The 25,618-nt window shown below is 26.9% G+C and overlaps 1 protein-coding gene across 8 annotated transcripts in view; it reads left to right on the plus strand.

Annotated features, from left to right (window-relative positions):
- The first annotated feature begins 219 nt into the window (after nt 1–219).
- The window catches only part of LOC107449157 (P-selectin), a 39,714-nt gene continuing 14,315 nt past the window's right edge, over nt 220–25,618 (plus strand). For 4 of the 8 annotated variants that reach the window (XM_087159718.1, XM_087159719.1, XM_087159720.1 and 1 more), the window contains exons 1-7: nt 220–327; nt 2,170–2,208; nt 12,076–12,333; nt 14,264–14,434; nt 17,088–17,285; nt 18,028–18,204; nt 19,823–20,011. In XM_087159718.1, coding sequence (XP_087015844.1) covers nt 276–327; nt 2,170–2,208; nt 12,076–12,333; nt 14,264–14,434; nt 17,088–17,285; nt 18,028–18,204; nt 19,823–20,011 — 1,084 coding nt within the window. In that variant the 5' untranslated portion in view covers nt 220–275. The remainder of the gene's footprint in view (nt 328–2,169; nt 2,209–12,075; nt 12,334–14,263; nt 14,435–17,087; nt 17,286–18,027; nt 18,205–19,822; nt 20,012–25,618) is intronic. The other 4 variants (XM_071182403.2, XM_071182407.2, XM_071182410.2 and 1 more) reach the window with 2 other exon arrangements.

Raw genomic sequence — 25,618 nt, forward strand, 5'->3', positions numbered from 1 at the left:
CGGAATTTCTTTCTTTTTTTTCACAAATGACATGAAAGATTCAAAAGGGAAAACTGTCCCTCTCAAACTAAAGCATTCATAGTATCCTGAGAACAATGCGTGCTCGTACACTTAGAAAAATGAAAAGATGAAAAAGATAAATAAAAAAAAAGTGGGGAGCCCCGACAAAAAATGAGATGATTTTCCTTTCTATTTTTTGTTATTGACTTTTGTTGACATATTAAAGTATCATGAATGTTGCCATTCACTTTCACTCTGACTGTTGAAGCTCACAGATGGATTCAACTGCCCTCCTTTCCTCTTTCATCACACTTTTTCTATTTTTTGGTAAGTTTCAAAAGTTTTTTTTCATGTTACTTTTTAATTTTTAATATTTTAATTGGATTTTTATTGCTTCTGGGTAATTTTTTAACCTTCCCCATTTAGTGTTATTTTCATGTTCCATGATTTCGTCGAGTTCCAGGAAATTTTCTGATACTGAATTTTTTCTTAAGAGAGATTTTTGTTTAGATTTTAAATTAGTATGGCAGTTTATTTTAATATTTAGATTATTTGTTTATATTTTTATCAGCTTCAATTAATTGTTGGGTATTTTTTTTATTGATATAACTTCATTAATTTAAAACTAATTGCGATTTAAGAATCTGAAGAAGATATGTAACATAAATTTAAACATAATTTTTATGAAAATGTGGTAAAAGAATTATTTAGAATTAAAGTTGAAAAAAGTTGCGTATTTTTTTTTTTTACTAAACAATTAAGTTTAAATCTTGAACATTTTTTTAGAAAAAATAAGATTAAGATTCTAAAATCATACAAACCTTATGCTGTTAAGCAACTAAAGGCAAGGTTATTTATTTATGAGCATGTTATATTTAACTGTTTTTAAAAGCTTATAAGCACCAACTAATTTTTTCAGTAATAATGAATTTTTGATGAAAAAGTAATATCTCATTTTCAATTTATTTATTTTTTTCTACTTAATTTTCGATACTTTTATTATATTTCCTTGTAAAATAAGATCACCTAATATATATTTTTTAAAATCCTTATCAATAATTAAGAATGAAATCTATGCCCATTTCGCGGAAAAAAGTTGGTTTAATTACAGTACTACATGATAATAAAAGTTTTGGTAAAAAAAACTGTATTTCTCTTAATAATAACCGAAATTTACGGTATTTGAACTATTTATTTAGTAATTTTTCCGTTTATATGAAACGGCTTATCGGAAATTCTGGTTAATTATGGTTCTTATTACTGCACATTTACTAAAAAATACAAACTAAAAACTAAATTTAAGTGAATAAATGGTTTTCATGCCATCACCTAAGGTATCATGATAAAATTACTAAATTTTATCACATATTATAAAAATACATTGTATTGTTCATTTTTCCAATACCATTACCAAAGTGCTTCGATAGAAATTATTGAGGATTTTAGTGTTGCCATTGAGCCGGAAGCACGGTAAATTGTGGCATGTTCCAGTAGCTTATATAAAAAAAAATTTCTCAATGTGAGAATCGTAAATTAATATTTACGCTAGGAAAAACAAAAATGCTGTCAAAATCTGAAAAATCAAAGTACGGCATGGTGAATGCAATAAACAACAAGTCAGGTTTGCTTATTGAGGAAATAGAGAAGAGTTGCAAAATTTTTCAATTTTTGATTCGAAACAATTTCAATTTCAACATCCAGTTAAACCTGTTTTGTTGCATAGTAGATATGCCTTCCTCTATTGTAATTTTCCAAATTTCGGTTGTGCTTTGTTTTTTACTCATTTAAATATGAATTTATGACAGTCAATCTGCATACTTTTTTGTTTTAATTTTTGAGAAGTTTAATAATTTGACGTAATAAAGGATATCTTTACGGAGCACATATACTTATATGCTATAAACTTTAATTGATTTTTTTTAAAAATTTAAATGATTAATTATTTTAAATAAGTACAGTTATGGTTCTCACGATTTTGTTAATATATCTAATGCAGTTAACGTTTATGATGAATAATAGTTACTAAGTCACTATTTCAATCTAGTCAATTGACTTAAAAACATTGTTTCTCAGCTAGAAAATAATGCGAATAGAATTTAAATATAATTAAGATTTAGATTCTGAAATATTATATTTTACTTTCGTGATGTGTTTTCATTTTGTTTTTAGGAATTCCTGGAAACGTTAAACTGACAAGAGCAAATCCTCGTAAGTAAATTAATTTCTTATTTATTTTCATAACCATAACTACAAAGCTTACAGATATTAGTTTATATAAGACTGTATATCATCAGGGCTAAAGAGAATAGAAGGACTGGCTCATTCCTTTGAAGTATCTCTCGCCGCGCCGATCCTCCGACGTCACTCTAGTGACGTCACTTTGGCGCAAAGCTCGCACTTTTACTTCAAGAACGGAGCGTATGGCCTTACTAGCTCTAACTAATATTCGATCATTTCTTGTTGCGAGATATTCTAAGACATTTGTTATTTTCTATAATGACTTTCCTCAGTTTTTGCAGTGAATTTACAAGAATTTAAAACTATTATCTAAATGCCAGTTTGCGCGATTGCAACTTGCAAAAATTCTGATACAAAAACAAAAGGAAAAAGTATAATTCTTCGCGTGTTCCCTAAAGTAAATGAAGAACTATGTAAAGAATGGATTCCGAAATGACACAGTTAATATAAAACAGCAATACATTTATTCTGTCGTAAAGAACTTTTATAAAAATTCATTATCTAAATAGAAACCGCCTCGTTACTTCATAAAGAAAGGCAGGTGAAAAGAATTAAAAAATGGATAAAGTCAAAGAAAATTAAAATGTAAATAAAAAGTATAAATAAAATATATAGTATATAGTTGAAATTCTCCTAATTTCATAACATATTTTTAATGTAGTTATTCTAAATATTTATGATTTTTTTTAAAAATTATATTCTCTTCAATTTAAATATCTATAAATTATATCATCGTAAATTTAAATGTCTATAAACAATTGTAAAATTTCTAATGTCATTATGAACCTAAATTATTATTTTGTTTCAGTAATTAGCGTTTAAGGTTGATGTTTCCTAATGATTAAGTATGAACAAATTGCTATTAACGACATATTTTAAAATCAGGGATTCTAAATTTAACTTAACTTATCGTTATAAAGGAATATGTAGATAAAAAAAGTGTCGATATATGCCTTCATTTTTCTTAATAGTTAAAGTTAAAACTGAACTTTTTAAAATAAAGTATTTATCGTGACATTTTCACCAACTAGCAAAACATTTTTATAAGTTTAAAATGGTATTTTTTTTTAATATAATAACCAAGAAAGTTTTTTTGAACTATGTTTATGAACGGAAATAATGTGTTAATTACGTAAAGTTTGAAGGCTAATAACCAGAAAAAGTCTAACTTATTTTTACAAAGAGAAAGATACAAAGTTATCATATCTTTGCTTGCGATCTCCGAGATCTGTGGACACAGTGACGTCATGAGGAGGGAAATCGTAGCTTCAGCTCTAAGAGCGGAGTGAACTAGCCCTTCTATTCTCTTTAGCCCTGGTATATCATAGCGTAGAATTTATTTTTATCAATTCAGAAATAATATGACAGAAATAGTGTCACTTATTCTACAGGAAAATAACAGAATATAGAACTAATAAAAAAGAAATATGTTTGCATAAGGGATACATATTAAAAATATGTCTTTTGAACTGCGTATTATTCTAAATAGGATAGTGTTACGAGTAAAATTTATTTACCATTTTTTTCTTTAATCTCTTAAAGAAAATTTTTTTAGTCATTCAAAAAATGTTATTATATCCCTATTGGCACTATTAAAAGATGAAACAAAAGCTGCAAGGGAATGTAAAACTAGAAGGGAAAAAATTATGGTCTTTCATATAAATCACGTTGTTGTCCGAGAACACACAGTTGATGTTGAGTGAATATGGCAACTGACATGATGAAACTTCTCGATTTAAATATCATTTATTAAATACAGTACCATTTCAATACACCAAACAACTGAAATAATTACTTAAAATACAGCATAAATATATAAGGGCAACATCGTACATCACCCGGACACAACGACATAGTAACGTAAATTAGTAACAAATAATTAGTAAAGTAACAACTACTTTCAGCCTGCCTTTTAAACAAATTCTGTAATGACATGTATATAGAATGACTTCTATATGCAGCGTGTTAGTGATAATTACTAACACGAAATTACAAACTAATAAATTAAATATAGTTCATTTTGATTCCACCTTTATCATAAATATTGCTTATTTTTGAATTTCATATTTGATTTATTATTTTACAATAAGACGATTGGCGTTTATAAGTTATTATATAGTTTTCCTTTTTATATTAACTCATTCCATGCCGAACGGGTGAAAATGTACGTTTTTGTGTATTGTTGCGAAAGGAATCTTTAAGAAAAAAGTGGAAAAGTACGTGAGTTCAAATTATAGTATAGAATAGATAATTACAGTGCCAACTACCAATTTAGTTTTTAATAATTTGGTATAATACAATGTCAGATTACGAAATAAATGAATAAATAAATACAAAAATATTATCTTATTAATATAGATATGGTAGACACAAATTTTCTGTTTATCTAAAATAAATTTTAAGAATTAAATATTCAAAATTACAAGTCTTTATCATTTTGAAAAAAATGGCATGATCCCAAAATGGGAGTCTCGGTGCTTTATGGACTTCATGGTGCTTCATGGTCTATCATTTTAAAGTCCTTCTGAACCTTTCACGCGAATCTGGTTAATTATAGTTTCACAATCATCATTATATTCTTTTTTGATAGTTTCATTAAAAAGTGTTCCTGTTATTGAGTTTAAACATAAAATGCAGATTTCATTAGAAGGATTTGTAAACAGGCTCAACATTTGTTTAACAAAAGCTGCAACTTTATTGGAACTTACTCTGAAAAAAAGTAGGGTCCTAACTGTCAAAATAAGACAAAATTTACGGTTTCTTGCTGTTTGGGAACACCAAAAAGCTTTGTAATTTTTACCAAAGATCCTTGGTATTGATTTTGGTATAGTAAACAATAGATATTGTTTAATAATAGGTTATAAAATTTGGTAATTTTTTTATCATACCTTAGAGCATGGCATTAAAATCCTTTATTTGGTAAAAATTTAATTTTCAGTTTTGTATTTTTTATTAAATAGGTGGTGATAAAAACTATAATTTTGAAAGCCAGAATTTCCGGTAAACCGTTACTGTAGAAACTAAACAATTACCGACTGATAAGTTTAAACACAATATATTTCGGTTTTTATTACCAAATTTATTTATTTTTTACATTTTTATTTTTATTAATTTTTTTTAATTTTTCATTTATTTATTTCTTGCCAGAAATATTATTGCAGAACGGTAATTTTACCACAACTTTTTTTCTCCTAGTCTACTTAACATGTAAAACAAATATAGCCAATATAAACAATAATGTAAATTAACTTCAATCTGTTCATAGTAGATAGTGTATTTGTTAAAGGGGCCCATATAAGGTTTACTCCAATTTCTCACAATAAAAATCGCGTGTTTAATCAAGGTCGATTTTTAGAGTAAAATTTTCACATTGTATACCATCATAGCGCTTCCGTGATTAAGTTCGATGCCTTTCTAGGTCAATGTATGAAACATTTTATGAATAAACAGTTATTAAATGCTGCATAACACATCAAAATTCATCACAATAAATAAAATTACATAACAAAAGTTGAAACTTTATAGCGGAAATAAAAGTAAGAGGACATCTTTATTTAGGCGAATTCTAAAAGTTCTATCTCGTTTTGTTTCAAACAATTGAAGCGTGCCAGTTTTTTTATTAGTTTTTGAAATGTATTTTTTATATATCTTAATGATTTTCTGAAATAATCTTTCTATAAAATATATATATATATATATATATATAGTACCGCTCAAAAGTATCAGTACACCTAGAAACTTATTAAAAAAATGGCAAAATTCAAAGTGTCATAACTTCTTCAAAAATGATTAAAAATGCTTCTGCTTTAGCTCATTTTGAAGCTTAAAATCTCTACTTTTATGTACTTGATATGTTTTTAATTAATATATTTTGCAACTATGTACAATTACACTCTAAACAATCATAGAAAATTGTATTAATTTTTTGTAAAGTTTGACGCGATGTACGGGCACAAAAAGGTTAGATATTGTTAATTTTTATTATACCATTGAAAAATTTGGACTTTTAGGTTTCATTTAAAAAAAAATTCCAAAAAAACATGTTTTTGACGAAGTTATTGTCAAATAAAAAAAAAGGCTTCTTTTCAGAATTTAATGATTTTTCAGCTATTATAATGAATTTTAGTGTAATTATAATATGATAATTATAGTGTAATTATGATAGTGTAATTAGATAATATAAATAGTGTAATTATAATAAGAAAAAATTTGAAAGCAAAAACGTACATACATTTTTGTTTTCAAATTTTTTCTGAGAAAAATACGAAAAAATAAATTTAAAAATATTAAATTGTAAACGTTGATTCTTATTACATTATTATATTTTCCAAAAAAAAAAGTTAAAATTTTTATAATAAATTATGAAATAATATTATCGAGAAATATTAAATTTTAATTTATTTTAATTAAAAAATTTTCATATCATATTATAATTACACTAAAATTCATTATAATTGCTGAAAAATCATTAAATTCTGAAAAAAAAAACCTTTTTTTTTATTTGACAATAACTTTGTTAAAAAGCATTTTTTTTCGGTATTTTTTTTTAAATAAAAGCTAAAAGTCCAAATTTTTCAATGGTATAATAAAAATTAACAATATCTAACCTTTTTGTGCCCGTACATCGCGTCAAAGTTCACAAAAAATTAATACAATTTTCTATGATTGTTTAGAGTGTAATTGTACATAGTTGCACAATATATTAATTAAAAACAATTCAAGTACATAAAAGTAGAGATTTTAAGCTTCAAAATGAGCTAAAGCAGAAGCATTTTTGATCATTTTTAAAGAAGTTATGACACATTGAATTTTGCCATTTTTTTATAAGTTTCTAGGTGTACTGATACTTTTGAGCGGTACTGTATATATATATATATATATATATATATATATATATATATATATATATATATATATATATATATATATATATATATATATATATATATATATATATATAATATATATATATATATATAAGTACTACGGAATAATATATATATATACGAAGTACTACGGATAGAGATGCAAGATATGTTTCCTTTCCAAAGCACAGGAGACAGAATAATCTCGCTTTTAAATACGAATTACTAGCTTCTAAGTTAGTTGAGCTTTTTAATTTTAAAATCATTAAGTTTTTATTTTTAACTTATGCGAATAAGAGTAATTTACCTTTCAAATTCTGCACAATAATTTATCAAAATGCAGTCTTCATTATATAAGCTACTATAAATTACGGGATTGAAATGAAAAAAGGAACACATCTTTTTTTTTGTTGCACAATTTTAACATTATCCGTTATTCGATAACAGCTATTCAGAATAATTCATTTATTATTATTGTTATTTCATTAATTCTAGGAGCATATTAATTAAACAATCCAACTTACATATATGAACTTTGAAATTTTTAATCACCGGTTTAATTTTTTTCTGATTTGTTCGGTGTCTTAAATACAAAAAGAAAGAAAGAGAAAAAAGCGCTAAGCATTTTAATATTTTAAAAATTTATGAAAAAATCTGAAGTCTTTATTTAATTACTGTTATTAAATATAAGGGCAGCACTATATTATGTATCCCTATCTATGATTTTTCTCTATCTCTGAAGATTTTATAAGGAATTAAGAATTAACGAAAATATGTAAATTAATTGTTATAAATTAATTACAAATTGATATAACAGATCGTAATTATTTGTATTGAATTCTTACGTCATTTTATTTTAATATGGGAATTTTAGTTCAGAATAATCAGGAGCTTATTAAATTACTATTTTGCTGTAAGTAAAATAATGATTATTCTTCAAATGTAATCTTACTTTAGCTTAATTTTTTTAATGAGAGTCATTTATTTCTAAATTGTCTTCAATTGCAAGCAGCGTTTTTTTAAAAACTATATGATGTATGTTAAATTTCAAACTTTAAATGCGTAAATTAGTTGCCTTTATTTTTTATTCTGTCTGAAATAAGCATAACAGTATCTGTTATAAGTATAGTTTGCTGACCTTATATTTTTTAATCAAAGGTGATTCGCAGTTAGATAGTTTATTTGTTATAGTTTGTTGAAATTCTATTTTTTCTTAAATAAAATGGGATCTTTTACAATATAGCTAAGATACATCAAATATTACTTTCATTAGGTATCTTAAAAAAATTAAAACATTTGTTTAAGGGCACAATTTCAAATTTGCCATAAGTGCTATTCTTCTTATATACGCCTTATCACGGAAAACAGCACATTGTTCAAATTAATTCCTGCATCTGCTGTAATATATTAAAAAATATAGGAAATATTTAAACTGGTCATCTCTCTTATATGGTCATCTAACCAACAATTACCTAATAGCTTCACGATTTTTTGAAGTCATTTTATATTCTGCTTAAAGCATATTTTGTATCGAAATCTTTTTTTCACCTGTAAAATGTAAAATCTCAGTTGCGTTTTAAACCGCAATATGGTTTACGTTTTCTATCACCTCATTGGAGTGATTATAACCATGTATGGTGTAGGTTTAAACACGGATGTAATGCCATTAAAAAAAATTGATATTGAGATCAAGATAAATCATCAAATTCTCAAAATTAACTCAAATAGGAAAATTTATAATATTATTGTTAGACTAAGAACCACATTATGAATTTAAATGAAGATGGTAGCAAAAAGTCCGACAGGATTTGTAGGAAATTCCCAGAAGAAGAACTTGAACTCTTCGTCCAGCAAAAATCTGGGTACTGCATTTTCGGGGTTAGTTTTATCGTGATTATTGATTTGAATAGAGAGATCCAGGTCCATGGACACGTTTAATATTAAAATGGACACGGCACCAACCAGGTGGAAGAATTTTATCGTACAACTGAAACTTTGTCACACGATAATAGTTCAATTTGAACGGATATAGGGTTCAATTTAACGCATTATTAAGGCTGCGGCAAATTTGGTACAAGGTTAAGTTACTCTTGATTTTTCTGACAGAGACAGTTTCACTGCCCAACTAGTATTTTACTTGGAGGGAGGGGGTCTATTCTTTTATTTTAATGTTTCATACAATACCTACTAAACAGTATTAAGCTGCAACATTTTATTTGAACAGAATCACTTTGTGTGATTGTTTGCACATGAACAGATTGAGACTGTGTCATTTCACTTTCTTTACTATTTAATACGTCTTTTACAATAAAATGCATAAACGTAAATACTTTTAGAAAGAGTTGACACATTCTATTTTTTTTCTCCAAACAATTTCGAATGACTAAATTTTATTCATGCCAGGAAAAAACCAACTTCCATTTTTTCTATGAACAATTAAAGAACATTCTCTTAATGTAAATCCATTTGGTATACTCAGATATGCATTATGTGTTGAATGAAATCTTTTATTTTTAATATTGTTTAGGAATTGTATTCTAATTTTAGAACATTATTACTGTGAAATGCGTGTTGAATTGTGTTCGCTATAATTACAATAAGCGGTTTCCCTTTCAGCAAAAATTCCTTTTTCCTCATTTTTTTTTCTTCCTACTTTCAAGGTTTAATTAAAAAATAGGTTACATTATATTAGAATTTATTACATAATAGTTGACTGTCACAAGTCTTGTGCATGGAATAATAAAAAAGTTGTGAAAATTTTTTATGTTTTCCTGCGATTTGCAAATTGATATTTTGTCATGACTTCTTTCAAAAAGCCACCATCAAAATATTTATTTTTAATTTATTAAACTGCATATTAAATGTAACTAGAGAATACGTAAGAAAAAACCCTTATGTATATTTTCTGAATTAAAATAACTATGCACGACATGAATAATATCTAATCGAGGGAGATAAGTACTTCATGTATATTTTTGGCTGAAAATAACGAATCGACTTTTGTTGTTTGCCTACAGCACACCATTTCCCCTAAAATCTACATTTTATCTTTTTACATATTTTACTTGACTCATGGCACTCAATAACAACTTATAAACGGTAAAAAGGTGGAAGATCGTCGCTAATTCTACGATCTTCGTGACCTTTGGGATATTTTTGGCGGCAAAAGCCTATCTTACCATTCAAAATTACATGAACATTCGAACAATTAATTTAAAACAGTAATACTAGCAATGGAGGAGAAAGTAAATAAAACATTCTGACTTTGACAACGCTTTATCTTCTTAAAGTGCAGCAATTACATTGACAATTTTTAAAATAGATACCTTTAAAGATGGAACACCTAGGGAGCCATTGTGACCCATTGTTGCCAACTCAACGGAAATAATTTAAAACAATAATTAAGGTATCAGAGTTGGTATCAATTCAATAAGTTAAATAATCTTCTAGTTTAAATGCAGTTAAAAGAAGAAAAAAAAATGAAAGCTGGGGCACAGCAATTGATTTAATTATATCTGACATATTAAAAACTTACTAGGCATATACTATTTTTAAAAAAATAATTTCTATGAATCTACGTTTACTAAAAGCATATAGTAAATTAATTTGTATTCTTATAAAAGTTATTTGGAATTTTATTTCAGTATTGAAAATTACTTAAAGCCATGAGAAATCAAATGTTCAAGTTTTTTTCTTTCTGATGACCCAGATATTGGAGAATTCATTAGAAGTTGGCGTTTTTTTTTTTTTTTTTTTTTTTTTTAAGCTAAGCATTTCACCATAAGTTCCCTTCGCCAAAGCCTTATAAACCTAAATTTGGTCGTGCGCGTGAACAATTATGGTTTTAGTTTATGAATCACGCTTCTGAATTCTCAAATTTGTATGAATCAGAAAATAACACTTCGGAAGTATTTTTTGTTTTTAGAAGAAAAAAACTTCTTTTATTTTATTCAAGATATTGACACAGAAATTCAATAAATGAAAAAGTGCTTTTACTAAATAATAGTGTAATATATAATTTCTTATTTGTTTCAAATAATTGCGCTTTGTGAGAAATTTGGTCCATTAATATATATATATATATATATATATATATATATATATATATATATATATATATATATATATATATATATATATATATATATATATATATATATATATATATATATATATATATATATATATATATATATATATATATATACATAATATATATACATGTATATATATACATGTATATATATATATATATATATATATATATATACATATATATATATATATATATATATATATATATATATATATATATATATATATATATATATATATATATATATATATATATATATATATATATATATATATACATAATGCAAAAACAAGTTGGTAACCAATTTTTATTAAATTCTCTATGAGGAAAATTTGCAATGGGTTTGTCAAAAAAAGTAGCTTCAGGGAATAAATTTACAAAATGTAGAATTCCTTCACGAAGAACATTTTTTAAAAAAGCAAAAAAGATTTGTATTATGTCAACTTTTCTTTTTCTACACGGAGAAAAAAATTCAGGTAAAATTTTTTTCAAAATTAAAGTTCTTATTACCACATATTTAGTAAGATTACAAAACTGAAAGCTAAAGTTAACTGAATAAATAGTTTTTAGGCCATGTTTTAATGTATCATGATAAAATTACCAAATTTTATCACATTTACTAAATTTTATCGCATATTATAAAACCATATTTTATAGTTAATTTTACCAAACTAATTGCCAAAGTTCTTCGGTAAAAACTACCAAGAATTTTATTGTTCAAATAAAGTCAGAAACGCGGTATATTTTACCATATTCTGGTAGTTCTGACTATACTTTTTCCCTCAGTGTACTATTCAATCTTCCTGTTAAAATTGTAATGACACATAGTTGTACACATGACGCACATATATAAACATAGTTGCGATTTATTTACAGAATATGGTGGAGGTAGCAATTCGTGTGCAAGAAATTGCAACACTAGAACATGCTGCGATTTAGGAGATTCAACATGCCCATCTATCTACGATGCTATGGACAATGGTTATACAGAGGGTCAGTGTGTCCCTGGGGTTGTCAGCCAGAGCTGTTACTTCCGTTGCAATCCTGGTTATGTTCTAGAAGGGCAAACACGCATAACTTGTTTGCCAAATGGAGAGTGGAGCTCAAGCATTCCTTACTGCACCAGAAGGATTGGTAAAACAAATTATCATTTTTCAATTTAAAAAATTTTACCCATATTGCGAAAATGATGTCAGATTACTTATCACACATTCAGAATCAGAACTCTCATTTTCGACTGTTACAGAAATTCTTGAGCAGTGATTTTTTTTTATTTTTGGTAATCATTTCGGCATCGTATCACCCGACTTCTGACAATACGAGAAATCTTAAATATTTGATGAAACTACTTCTTCTTTCGAGTATCATCTCAGAACATTTTTGATAGCCTTCTGAAAAATTCCATCTGTTTCTTAGACTGCTTGCGCTGGAAGATGGGAAGGCACAAGGATTAGTGCACGTGGGTGACAGGCAAGGAGTCCTGCTGCACTATAAATATTGCGGTAAAAAGTAGCGGCACTCAGGATGCCGGTAATTTTTATCGTAGTCCATTTTTACCGGAACATGTTACGGTACAAAAAATTAAATATCGTAATTTTTATAGCAATAATTGCCATAATTTCTAATTTTAACTTTATAACATGCAATAATCCACAAATTACTTTTTTAGGATGTCGCATGTTACTAGTATAAGTATTTCTAAGTATTCTTCCCATAAGTATTTATTGCTTTAAGTTTGAATCATAATAATTTGAGAGGAACTAACACATAATGACTGTCATTTTAAACAGTCTTCCTACTTAGCAAATCTAAACGGTTATCTTCAGTCTAATGTCAAACTGCGATGCATTTAGGATTAAAATGTAGAAAATTCAAAAACATTTGTGTCATGGTTGAAGAGGAAATGCAATTAATTAAAATTATCCTCTCGTTGGAAGTTTTTTTGTAAGATTTCGGTATTTAAAAATGGCTAAAATTTTCGATATTTAATTTATATTCTCCCGTGATAATTTAAAATATTCTAAAGTAGTGGTAAACACAGAGAACAGGCACGGAAAAATTTGTTCAATTTTGAACCATAGAACCATAATATTGGTACCTCCAACTACAGCACAAATTTCTGGCAACTTTTCTAGGATTTTAAATTGAACCATTTTTCGTTTAAGTTGAACCCTACTATCGAATAATCAAGTACGATATGTTTAAAATTCGCACCCTGTTAAGGATTATAGTAAATTTTAACAATATTATGGTTTAAAACCCTCCAAAACTTTAAACTCTATAGGAGTTGTTTATCATCACATTAATAAAAATAATGGCTGCCCAAAAAAAGGAAATTATCTTAGGTATTTTATTGGTCTTATATTGTTTTCTCTCAATATTCAACTATGTCATATTATTAGGATATCAACAAAAGAATTTTCACTTTTCTTTCATATACTTTATTACATATATTCATATAAAATTTTTATTATAATCTCAAATGTTAAAGAAAATTATTTACGAATTTATTCATTTTTCTTAAACTTCATTACATTTAGGCTTGGATTAATTTTTGAAATACTTTTTTTTATCATTCTTTGAACCATAAAAAAAGTAGTGGAGTGTTAGAATACCTTTTATTTTATTTTTATTACAATCAAATAGCTATGCTTGAAAATGAGAATTCATTTGCATAACTTTTTAAATTTATCATAATATTTAAAAATTGTATAACAGATTAGAGAATTTACTTACTTTTGTGAAAACTCTAAATGGTCACAATTGTATTATTCGTTTTTATACATTTTTTTTACTGTAAAAAAGCTGTGAAAAATCTATATTTTATGGCTATAAATATTTCTGAATAAGGTAAAACAACTAGAAAGGCACAAATAAAGAAACAAAAATGGACATAAATATTAATGTTCCTTTCTGTGCCTTTATTTGCGCTTTATAAGCGTTTTTTCTGTCCAAGTCACTAGAAATTTCTCATATTTGCAGACTCCTGGTTATAAATAACATTTTAAAAAGCAAATGATAATTTTTTTTCCTCCATATTCTTGCTTCTTTCAATCAAAATTAGGTGCTTTGTGTGATCCCTTTCTTCTGCCTAATGGAAATGTTGACTGCGACAATGAAGGAGGTCTGACTGTTTGCAGAGCCTCTTGTGCATATGGTTACATGCTTGTAGGTTCTTCTGTCATTACGTGTTCTTCATCTGGAGAATGGAGTGACCAGTTGCCTACTTGCCGGAGTAAGCAGAACATTGTGTTATCTTCTTAGGAAATTTTGATATTGTCTCCTTTTTTTCATAAATTTGTATCTTACTAAAAGTGGAGCTGCTCCATCTTGTTTACAGTACAGGTCATGTAAAATTTTTCATGGTGATTGCAATTTTTTCTACGCGTTGTTCGAAAATTAGCAATGCTCGAAATACCAAAAAACATGAATGTGTCAGCAAAGTAAGGGTTTGCAGGTTCATAACCTATGTAGGTTTATTAATAATATCTTTAGTTAACTAATATTACATTTCAAATGTAATGATCTAATACTAGTCACTAAGAGTGTTGGTTATTATAGGGGAGAATTGATCATTATTCATTGCAGATAAGATCATATCATTTAGATAAAAATTTAAATTTTTATAGAAAAAAATGCATTTTTGTTTATTTTGTTGTAATACCTTTTCATTATTATAATTTAAAATTTTTAAACGTTGAAAATTATTTTTCAAGCGTAATAGATTTTCAATTAAATTAGTAAAATTTAAATTAATCTTTTTTGCTTTAATCATTATATTTTACTCAAGTTAAAATTCTTCAATTATTTCAACACTGGTGGCATATTCGAAATACTGTTTATCAAAATAAATGAGTAAATAAATAAAATAATAAGTAAATAAAATCATAAATAAGTTAAATAATAGATAAATAAATTAAATAATAAATAACTTAAATAATAAATAAATTAAATAATAAATAAAGTAAATAATAAATAAATTAAATAATAAATAAATTAAATAATAAATAAACAAAATAATAAATAAATTTTAATGAACTTTAAACAACTTTCTTAATTCGCATCGGCAGCACGAAAACTAAAATTATCTTTCATGCACTGGATAATTGCCAGATTAAAATACTATGGAGTGCAACGTAAGCTAATCACACTTAGTTCACCCTAATTTTTCAATATTTTTAATTTATTAAGCAATATGCCAATAGCTTTGCTTGTAAAAAAGGATGCATCTCAAGTTGATCACAGTTTGTGAACCCCTATTTTTCTATTATTTTTTTTCATTATTACTTGTTGATTTTATGCTAATCTTGTAAAGAATGGTCCAAACTTTGCAGAATCGAAGATTGGAACATGTCCCTCATTAAGTCCACCCCTTAACGGAGGGAATTCTGGATCATGCGCAAAGGCCACCAGTGGCCAAAACTGTTTATTTACATGTAAAGAAGGTTATACACTTATAGGACAATCCACATTATTTTGTCAAAAAAGTGGTAAATGGTCCGCCGCACCTCCTACTTGTATTGGTAAGCAAAATAAAATAACAACATGGTGGATGACATAACTCACTAATTATGCTAATAAATAATACGTCTGGGGTGATATAATTCATGTTTTTATCATTTTTGACCTCTGCTTTCTTTTTATTAATGTTATTATTTCTCTTGTAATTATATTTATTCTTTTTCAAGGAACTTAACACAAATATAATTTTTATTTTATTAATCTTGCATATTACTGTTGTATTTAATTTTTGAACTGCATTCGAATTAACTTTTAATTTTTAATGTGATTTTGAATTTTTATCTTGTAATTCTAATTTATACTAACTAAAGTTAACAATCTTACAAATCAAGTTTGAACGTTGGATCTGTGTCATCTAAATCAACCTGTATATAATCTGCATTTTTTAGTTAATTTAATAATGTCATTCGATTAATTAAGAATCATAGATCAGTTAGTTTTCATCTTCTTTTTAAAATTAGACAAATTTTGCTCTCTTCTCTTTGTCTTTTCTGACATGACGTGAAGAAGAGAACAATAATGCCTTTTTACTTAAAAAATTAACAAGTTCCAAAAATATTATAATTGTATGATGCTGCCATCTATGAGAAAATTACTTAACCAGTTCTGTCAAGACAAAAAAAGGGTGAAAAGAACTTTATATTTATTTTAAATGAAATAAATACTGCTCTCTTGTCTCTTCTGAAGTAGGTCTACATCTATTGCCATCTATGTATACCAAACTTCAGACATTACGTAAAGGAGAGAACAATTATGCTACATTAGTGCAAAATTTAACAAGTTTCAAAAATATTATAATTTTATGTTGCTGCCATCTATAAGAAAATCACTACACTAATTCTATCAGGAAATAAAAGAAAAACTTTTTACTTACATAAGGTGTTAAAATAATTGATATAAGAATTTTCTGTTGTTTAAATAATACTCAAAACACCTTATGGAGAATAAATGAAAAGTATGTATCATTAATGTGCATTAATTAAGTAAATAATTTCTAAATGTAAAATGTGTATCATAGATTGTCACCGCAATTGGAAATGCATTGTTAACATTGAAAATTGTAAATAATTAGCCTATTTATAAGAAAAACGCTTAATATAATTCATATAATCCATAACTCTTATGATTATATTTATTTCTTAGTACTAAACTTTTATGAATAACATAAAGTATTACGAATAATATAGGAAGCAAAATAATGGAGTTTTATTCCGAGCAAAGTTCATATAATAAATATAACATTCAGGAAACAAATTTAAATAATAAATCTATATGTTTATCCTGTTTTGTTCTAAATTTTGAAATCGAGTGTTAGTATTAGTAAATTTCAAACATTATTTTTTAAATTACGTTTATTCTAAATGTAGGAGGGACAACAGAAGTGACGAATATCTGCCCCACACTGAATGCTCCAGATGGTGGACGATTAGTGGGCAGTTGTGTATCCGCTAATGCAGGAGATACTTGTCAGCTGGTGTGTATTAGTGGATATAGGCCATCAGACACAAGAATTTTAATATGCCAAACAGATGGAAGATGGTCAAACAATCTGCCACGATGCATTTGTAAGATTTTTTTTTATTATAGTTACGTAAACTTTCTTCCAATAACAAAACAAAGGAATCAGAAATTTTTAGCAAGTAATCATTTATTCTTGAGGCAGGAAAAAAATTGATAATGTGAGCAGGAATTTCGAAGTCATTATTTTTAATTTAATATAATAATTTGTATTAATCAACAATTTTTGCTGATAATATGTCCAAAAATTACACTGCTTCGCAATAATGGAAGATCTGTTTTTTTGCATTTTCTTAAAAATTTCTCTAGAAATACTCAGAGGATTATTTTATAACTTCAAAGTTGTTTAGTTCATGAGATTATTCAAACTTTGCAAAAAGATTTAAAGCTTTTAGATATTTAAGGGACCGATAATAAATAATGAAAGAAATCAAGTTTTTTGAACACCCTAAGCCAGTAAAACAAGCTATAAGTTTGCAGCTTGTATCGATTACTTTGGTTTTCGACGACGAAAACAATTCGACGTTGAATCATATTATCGAAACCTTGAACGATAATATGGTGTTAATTAGTTGCAACCTTGATAATGTGTAAATCATGTTTAAACATCGTGTTAATTAATCGATGTTGCAACGAATTTGAATGATATAATGTCTTCACGAGCTAATAGTATAGTTATTTTACTAATTTATTTTGCTTAAATTGATGAGTTTTAATCAAAATATTTCAATTTAATAAATTTAAACATGGTGTGAATTATAATAATCCATTTGCTTCATTATTTCATAGCAAGTGGATGTCCACCAGTTCAAGTGATACGTGGTATACTATCTGGATCCTGTAACGCTGCTACTACTGGTCAAACTTGTTCTGTAACATGTGAGTCTGGATATTCGTTGAGCGGAACATCCACACTGGTATGTCAGTCTAATGGAGAATGGTCTTCTGTCTACCCTAATTGCAATGGTATGTCCAAAGATTACTAGGAATGTTTCAAAGCAAAATCAGTTCTGCAGAGTAATTGTATTATAGAACACAGACATGCTTATTTTTAAATTAGTTTTTAATCTTTATTTTTAGTACAGTTTTCTCTTAGATTAATTGTTTGTAACCTGGATTAATTGTTTGTTGATCGACTTTAAATAATTTTTGAAGATTTCTGAACATGAGATTGTGACATATCAGAAAGATTATTTTCATAGAATTCGAATTTACAAGATGCTCCCTAGTGACCATATAATGTTTCCTAGTGACCACAAGATGTTCCCTAGTGACTATATGATGTTCCCTAGTTCATATTTAAATACTTGAAAATGAAGTAAAGTAATTATGCACTTTTGTTGTCACAAAATTGCATATTGCTGAAAAAGTTCTAGGAACTTCTCTCCCATTAACCATTTACTGTTATTAGAATTAATAGCAGTAAAATGAAGATAAAAATAATACAAAACCAGTTTATTTGAGGATGAAGCTGAGCTTAAAGATTGTTCTTAAGGATAGCTATTACAAATTTAACAATTAAATTGTTTTTTGATGTTTAAAAGACTTCTTATTCTTAATCACTTGCACTGATGGCTAGAATTTTCAGATTCTCTTCAACAGTCGAAGGCGACTCACTGCTGCGAGGCGTTTGCTGCTTTATAGAAATTGGAGAAATCTTTTCTTTCATTTGTAATTTTGCGGTGATATGAACCATGAACGTCATTTTTATTTCTGTGATAGCTGCCTTTTGACGTCTACAGCACGTTGTTGGTTATTTTATGTCAAAATCAGCTAGACGTGCTTGGGCCGTCTTTCCATCGATAGCAGTTAATCCCTCTTCATGACCTTAATAATTATTTTAAGAGTCTAAATTTTTTTCCCCTCTCTTAAAAGCTAAATTGAGAAAGAATAATGATTTAATTAATTTTTTAGGACATCATCACCTCTGGTCCATCATTCTAGTTTGGGCTCTCCAGAGATCTCTTCTTGATGATGCAATGACTCTTCATTTTTGAACAATTAGAGGAAGTCATTTTAAACGTCTTTAAATCAAATAACGGCGATGAGGGTGTCAGTACTTTTCGATACTTTTACTTTTATCGGTACTTTTATCGCAAAATTCATTTTTCCCGGAACATGATACGGAAACAATAAATCTGATTTACAGCAATAATTATTGTGAAATCACTCTAATTAAATAAATATTACTGTAATACTTTGCGGTTAAATTGGATTTTACGGAAGAAGCACTCAAAGTGCCGGTGCTTTATTCCATAATTTGATTCATAATTATTACAGTGTAGAAGTCAAAGTCTATCTCTGCGTCAGGTCGCAAATAGCTTAATCATAAAAATCAGTTTGAACGAGCAGTTGACCTTAATCTTTCTTGTAGGAGCCCTCCATAAGGTTTCTTAAAATATACAATAATCTGCCATCTCAAATAAGCTTGCATAGTTTTAATTATAAATAATTTTAAATTATGAAATCCCTCACTTAACACTAAATGCTGTATTTTTATAAAAATAAACCGATCGCAGCAATTTGTAGCATAATTTCGTTAGAAACATCATTTATAATATATTATTTCAAAATATTCTTGCAGCGGTACAGTCTCGTTCTTGTCCTGCACTACCATCTCCAGCCAACGGAGGAAATTCTGGATCATGTAATACAGGAGCAGTTGGACAAAGTTGCAATTTTTATTGTTTTCCTGGATTTAGACTTATTGGACAACCCACTCTCGTATGCGGTAGTGATGGAAGATGGTCAGATGGACCTCCGCAATGCATAGGTAGAGTTGATTATTAATCGTTTAAGGATGGTCCAAACTTTGTTCATTATTATAAAATGTCAAATATAAGTCTTTACTTAAAAGGGAAAGACTTATTAAAACTAAATAACAGCGATCAAATATTGTTTTTAAGCAGTTTAATAAGAAAATTTAAGTAAACCGATATATTTCAAATGTTTTCCCCATTTCTCCTGCGCATTACTCTTCTTTTAATATGAAGTTATTAATTAGAACATTATTTTGTAATAATCTCTTTCCTATATTACTTAGATTTAAATTTTAATGCAAATTAGTATAGTTATTTCCATTAAGAATTAGTTCATATAAAATAAATACGATTTATATTAAACCAGTTATATTTTGTAACATTTATATTAATCCGTTATATAAAAGTCAACATAAACAGCGTAGTCTTTTTAACGAAAAGTTATCAACGTGAGTTACTTAAGATTATATTTCATCATTCAGTCAATTAGAAGAAAGTTCTATTAGCTCAGAAACAGAACATTTAAAAATAAAGGTAAAATATGCCTAAAAAATAAAAATTAATCATAAAATATCTTATAAATACATTTCAACAGTCAATATTTGCATTTGATTACGATGTCATATCAATTTTATTTATTACACTTACTAGAAGATATTAATTGGCTTTGTTTAAGCAAATGGTTAATTCCTTTATTGCAAGTTTGGAAAATTCAATAGGAGCCAATTTCCATATCCATGAATTATATTTTTAAGCGTTTTTCCGATAAATTTTAATACTTATATCAATACATTTAATTTACATTCTATTCGTGTGCCGTTTCTAGGAAGAGGTTGTTTTGCACTAAATCCTCCCCTTAACGGGGCGAATTCTGGATCATGCACAAAGGCCTCTGTTGGCCATACTTGTTCATTTTCTTGCCAAAAGGGATACACTCTTAATGGTCCGCCTGTACTATATTGTCAAAAGGACGGTACATGGTCCTCACCTCCACCTATTTGTACTGGTAAGCTGTTGCACGATAACGCATGTTTAGAAAATTAACAATTCAACTCTCAAAGGTTTAATAGGACTGTATATTAATCGATTAATAATCTAACTAAATTTAATTAACACCCTGCACTGTCAAGAAGTTCACAAACGCGCTGACCATATTAGTCTGCTTCAGCTCGTTACTACGTACTAAGAATTCGATGCCCTTGTAAAAATCAGACCAATCTTTTTTGCTTCTGTGATACAAACCAGGGTTCGTGATTTTTTTGATTTTTTAAAAAAAATTCAAAAAAGTCAGATTTTTTTGATTTAATACAGATTTTTTTTTATTTAAATCAGATTTTTTTTATTTGTATTCAAATGCACTGTAAGAACTTTAATTTATGATTAAAAAATTTTTATAAATGTCAAAATCAAAATTAAATTAATATTAAAACTATATCATAACAATATTTTAGAAGCTCTAACTTACTAAAATAATTTTTCATTATAATGCGTAGCTTTGAATGCATAGCAACCATTTGGAAACAAATGCATGATTGAAATTTAAGGACTAGATGAAAATAAATAAATATTTAATCTATATATTTTTATATTAAAATATTCATTTTTAATTCTATATCAAAATAGATAAGTTAAGCTAAAAAAAATGTTTTAAAAAATCTATGTACTCTTTGGAATTTTTTTTCGCAAAATTTCTTTATAGAAAATCACATAATGTCAAAGATACTGTAAACATATTAAGAGAAAAAAAATACCAGTTAATAACCCCATTGCTTCAAATTGAGTTTGAAAGGGAAGAATGACACTATATCAGGAAAAAAATATCTGAATTCATCAGCCTTTTTCTTTTTTTGGCATATTAGGGTAATTTCTTTTTAATATAACCTCAAGCTTCAGAAATATGCATTTTCCACCAACGAAATATAATGTAAATTTTAATTCCACGCTTCATTCAAAAGGTGGAATTTTAATTAACATTATTTGCATAATTTTTTGAAAAAATTCATGTTTATTAATTACTTTCTATAGTTATGCAAGTCTATATTAAGACAGTATTAAATGTTTACTTTAATCTGTATTTTCAATCTCAAGAATCAAAAGATTTTTAAAAATGTAACTTCAAATTTGCTGGAATTTAACACACACCAAGAAAGAAAGTAATTTCGTTAACTAAAATTAATTAGTGCTGCAATTTATTTAAAATAAATTTTGAAACTAAGAAAAAAAAACAATAAGAGCATCAATAATTTAAAACACTGTTTTTTAACATTCAAAATCAATATATACATTTAAAAAAATTAGTTGATTTAAATCAGCATATGACCACCGAAGCCAACGTCTTCAGCCGACGTTCTCCCTAAAGAATACCCCTTGAAGGCGTCGGCTTCGGTGGTCATATTTTTATTTTTATTTCCTTCGTTTCCTTTATTGCTACTTTTATTCTTTTTTTGAAATGTCTGCTCCTTTAAGCGTTTTTTTTTTTTTCAAAGAAGTTTTATCGATTTAGAATTTTTGAATTTAAAATTCTATTTTGCTTTCTTTTAGTATTGATTTAAATCAATGATTTTTTTAAAAAAATCATTTGATTTAAATCAGGATTTAAATTGTGATTTAAATCAAGCTGATTTAAATCAACAAACCCTGCTTACTTCAACAATCAACAAACCCTGCTTTTTGCTTACTTCAGTACTTTTTTTTTTACTTTGTACTTCTGTACTTAACTTTGTACTTCTGTACTTTACTTTGTACTTCTGTACTTTACTTTGTACTTCTGTACTCTACTTTGTACTTCTGTATTTTTACTTTATGTCATCCTACATTTTGTTGAATTGTCCTTATTTTTTTACTTCTATTTGTACGCCGACGAGTACAGCGTGACATTTGCAATTTTTCGAACAAAATTTATTGACGTGTGTGGCATCTTCTTCCAGTGCAAATGATTAATTCTAAAAGTTCAGAATTCTGAAATTCTGAATAATATTACTAAACGCATTAATCATACTAATAGGTTAAAGAAAGCTTTTAAAGAAAAACTATTTATATTTTTAATAACTATTTTTAGTTGTAGTTGGGTTCAAATAACTACAAAGGTAAAATGACTAATTATAGTGCTAAAATTTATAAAGAAATTGGAGCTGGGGATAACGAGATCTGTAACATTTACTACTTTTAATAACACTATAACACAATTTAATTTATTAATTGATATGTTTATTAAATATACTTACTATATGATTTTATGATCTAGTTTAGCTTAGTGGTACACATTATTTCTTAGTCTAAAGTTTTGAAATTGTATTAAAACATAACTTGTGTCTTTAAATAATTATTAATAATAGTTTCTTCGAATGATAAATTCTATAGTAATGACTGTGTTTCATCCATTCAGAAATAATCCATGAATATATTCGACTAAAGTTAGCATAACAAGCTAATTAACCAAAATCAAATTTTAAAGAAGCAGACAGAAGACCTTTTTTGTGTAACTTACTTTTTCTATTTTAGCAATACTTGCACGTTCACTTTAATATGGCTGATTAAATTTCGTTTATTGGGCATAAAAAATGTAGGATAAAAAATTTGAACATAAAAAAAAATCAAATTTTATTATTAACTCTTAAAAGAAAGATAGTAATAGTAATTTCATTTTTAAATATACTTTTTCAATATTTGTTTGCTTTTTTTAATATCATCGTGAAAAGATTAATTTTTACGATTTCAGAAGACATAATTCAGTTATGATTGAACGCCTTATCAATAAACTCTACATGTATGACACACTTTTTTTAAATGTATTCTATTTTCATTGCTTTCTTGTTAAATTGCCATAAGTTTTACAATTTCAAGGCGTATTTACCGTAAAACTAAACTAACTACATCTTGGCAGTTCTTATTTACATTGAAAGTGTCTTTTAATTTTGCAGATTAGCTAAAATTATTGTATTCTAAAAATTTCTTTCTTTTCTTTAGCTGAAAGACCTTAAAAGACGTTAAAAGTTTTATCAATTAAGTTATTTAGCCTCATAAAAATGCAAAAAAAAAGTATTTTTAAAATTATTATTGTAATGACTGGCACTACACAGTTTTGTATATGTAATACTAGAAATCTAACTTAATTTAGAATTAAAATGTACGGGTATTATTAGCTTTAATTTATAAGCTATTTATGCCAAGTGACATGATTTTAGGAGGACATTGCTCCCCCTTAAATCCACCATTAAATGGGGCTGTTTCGGGATCATATACAAAGGCTGTCAATGGCGATAGTTGCTCTTTTTCTTGTAAGAATGGTTATGTTCTTAGAGGCTCCGCCACTATACACTGCCAAAAAGATGGCAAGTGGTCAACTACACCACCAGCGTGCATTGGTAAGATTTTTAAGGTAGCATGCTGTTAAAATCCTCTGGAATGGTGAATGAAAAGGTGGTTTGTGCTAATGCTAACAAATAACTTCTATGAAACATAAGTTAAGTATCACAAGTCTTAACAAAATTTTTATGATGATTATTTATTTTTTTTAAAAATTATTTAACGCTTTTTTTAAAAATATATAGAGAGTGCTCGATTTTCAAAAATTTATAATAAGACAAAAAAACAAAAAAATCTTGCAACAAAATTATGTGACACTGTATATCTATTTTCTCCACGAGTTCCTGGTTTTAGTTCAAAAATATTACAACGGATGTCGCAACCGAAATGAGGGTAACAGAAATAATAATATTAATAAAATCACAGCTCACTTTTTTTTAAATTTAATTTGAGCATCACATTTCAATACTTCCTAAATATCCTCCATCAGTTTCAATAACATCTTGTATTGTTACATGTTGAGATATGATTTTAAAAAAATTTTTATTGCATGATTTTTTATTATTTTTCATTGAGACATGATTTTTAATTATTAACCATGCGCCTAGAGAAGAATCTGATGGATTTTCGCGTTATAAATCATACTGTATGAATATTTAATTCATTTAGAAACTGGATTTATTAGAGAAGTACATTATTACTATTCATTTATTTTTTCTATTTTACTTCTTTTGACATTTGTTACAGTTTAAAAAAAATTTTTAAATGGTGCAATAAATAAGATTTTTTTCTCTAAAAACGTAATATGGCTTAACAAACTTCATGTATTTGTTGTGTTTAACATGGTATTAAAAAATGGTATTAAACATGGTATTAAAAATTTAACATGGTATTAAATTTTTTTTTCCAATGCTAATAAAAACGTCAGTCTAAAAATTCGAAAAAATAACACACTTAACATTGAGATGCATTTAACAAATTATATTTTAATACTAATTTAACACTATTTCTAAAACTATAGACCATTCTCATACAATGTCACAATATTGACTTTGAAATTATGTAGATAATAATAATTTGTGATTTATAGTAAAATGGTAGCTTAAAAGTTCAATTACTTTCAAAAAACTAGAGAAGTGCAAAATAAAAAACCAGAATGCTGTGAACATCATAAAAATTTAATACCCCCGTCTACCTATTAAATCTAAAATTAATCCCGAAATCGATGAATGACCCCTGTTAGAAATACCCTCAACTTGAAGAAAAAAAAATACACTAAATTTTAGTATTAATTTAAAGTTAAAAACAAATTACTA

The sequence above is a fragment of the Parasteatoda tepidariorum genome, chromosome 3 (genome assembly GCF_982258835.1).
Source record: "Parasteatoda tepidariorum strain Cologne lab strain chromosome 3, Ptep-v5.0, whole genome shotgun sequence".
In the NCBI taxonomy this organism is placed as follows: Eukaryota; Metazoa; Arthropoda; class Arachnida; order Araneae; family Theridiidae; genus Parasteatoda; species Parasteatoda tepidariorum.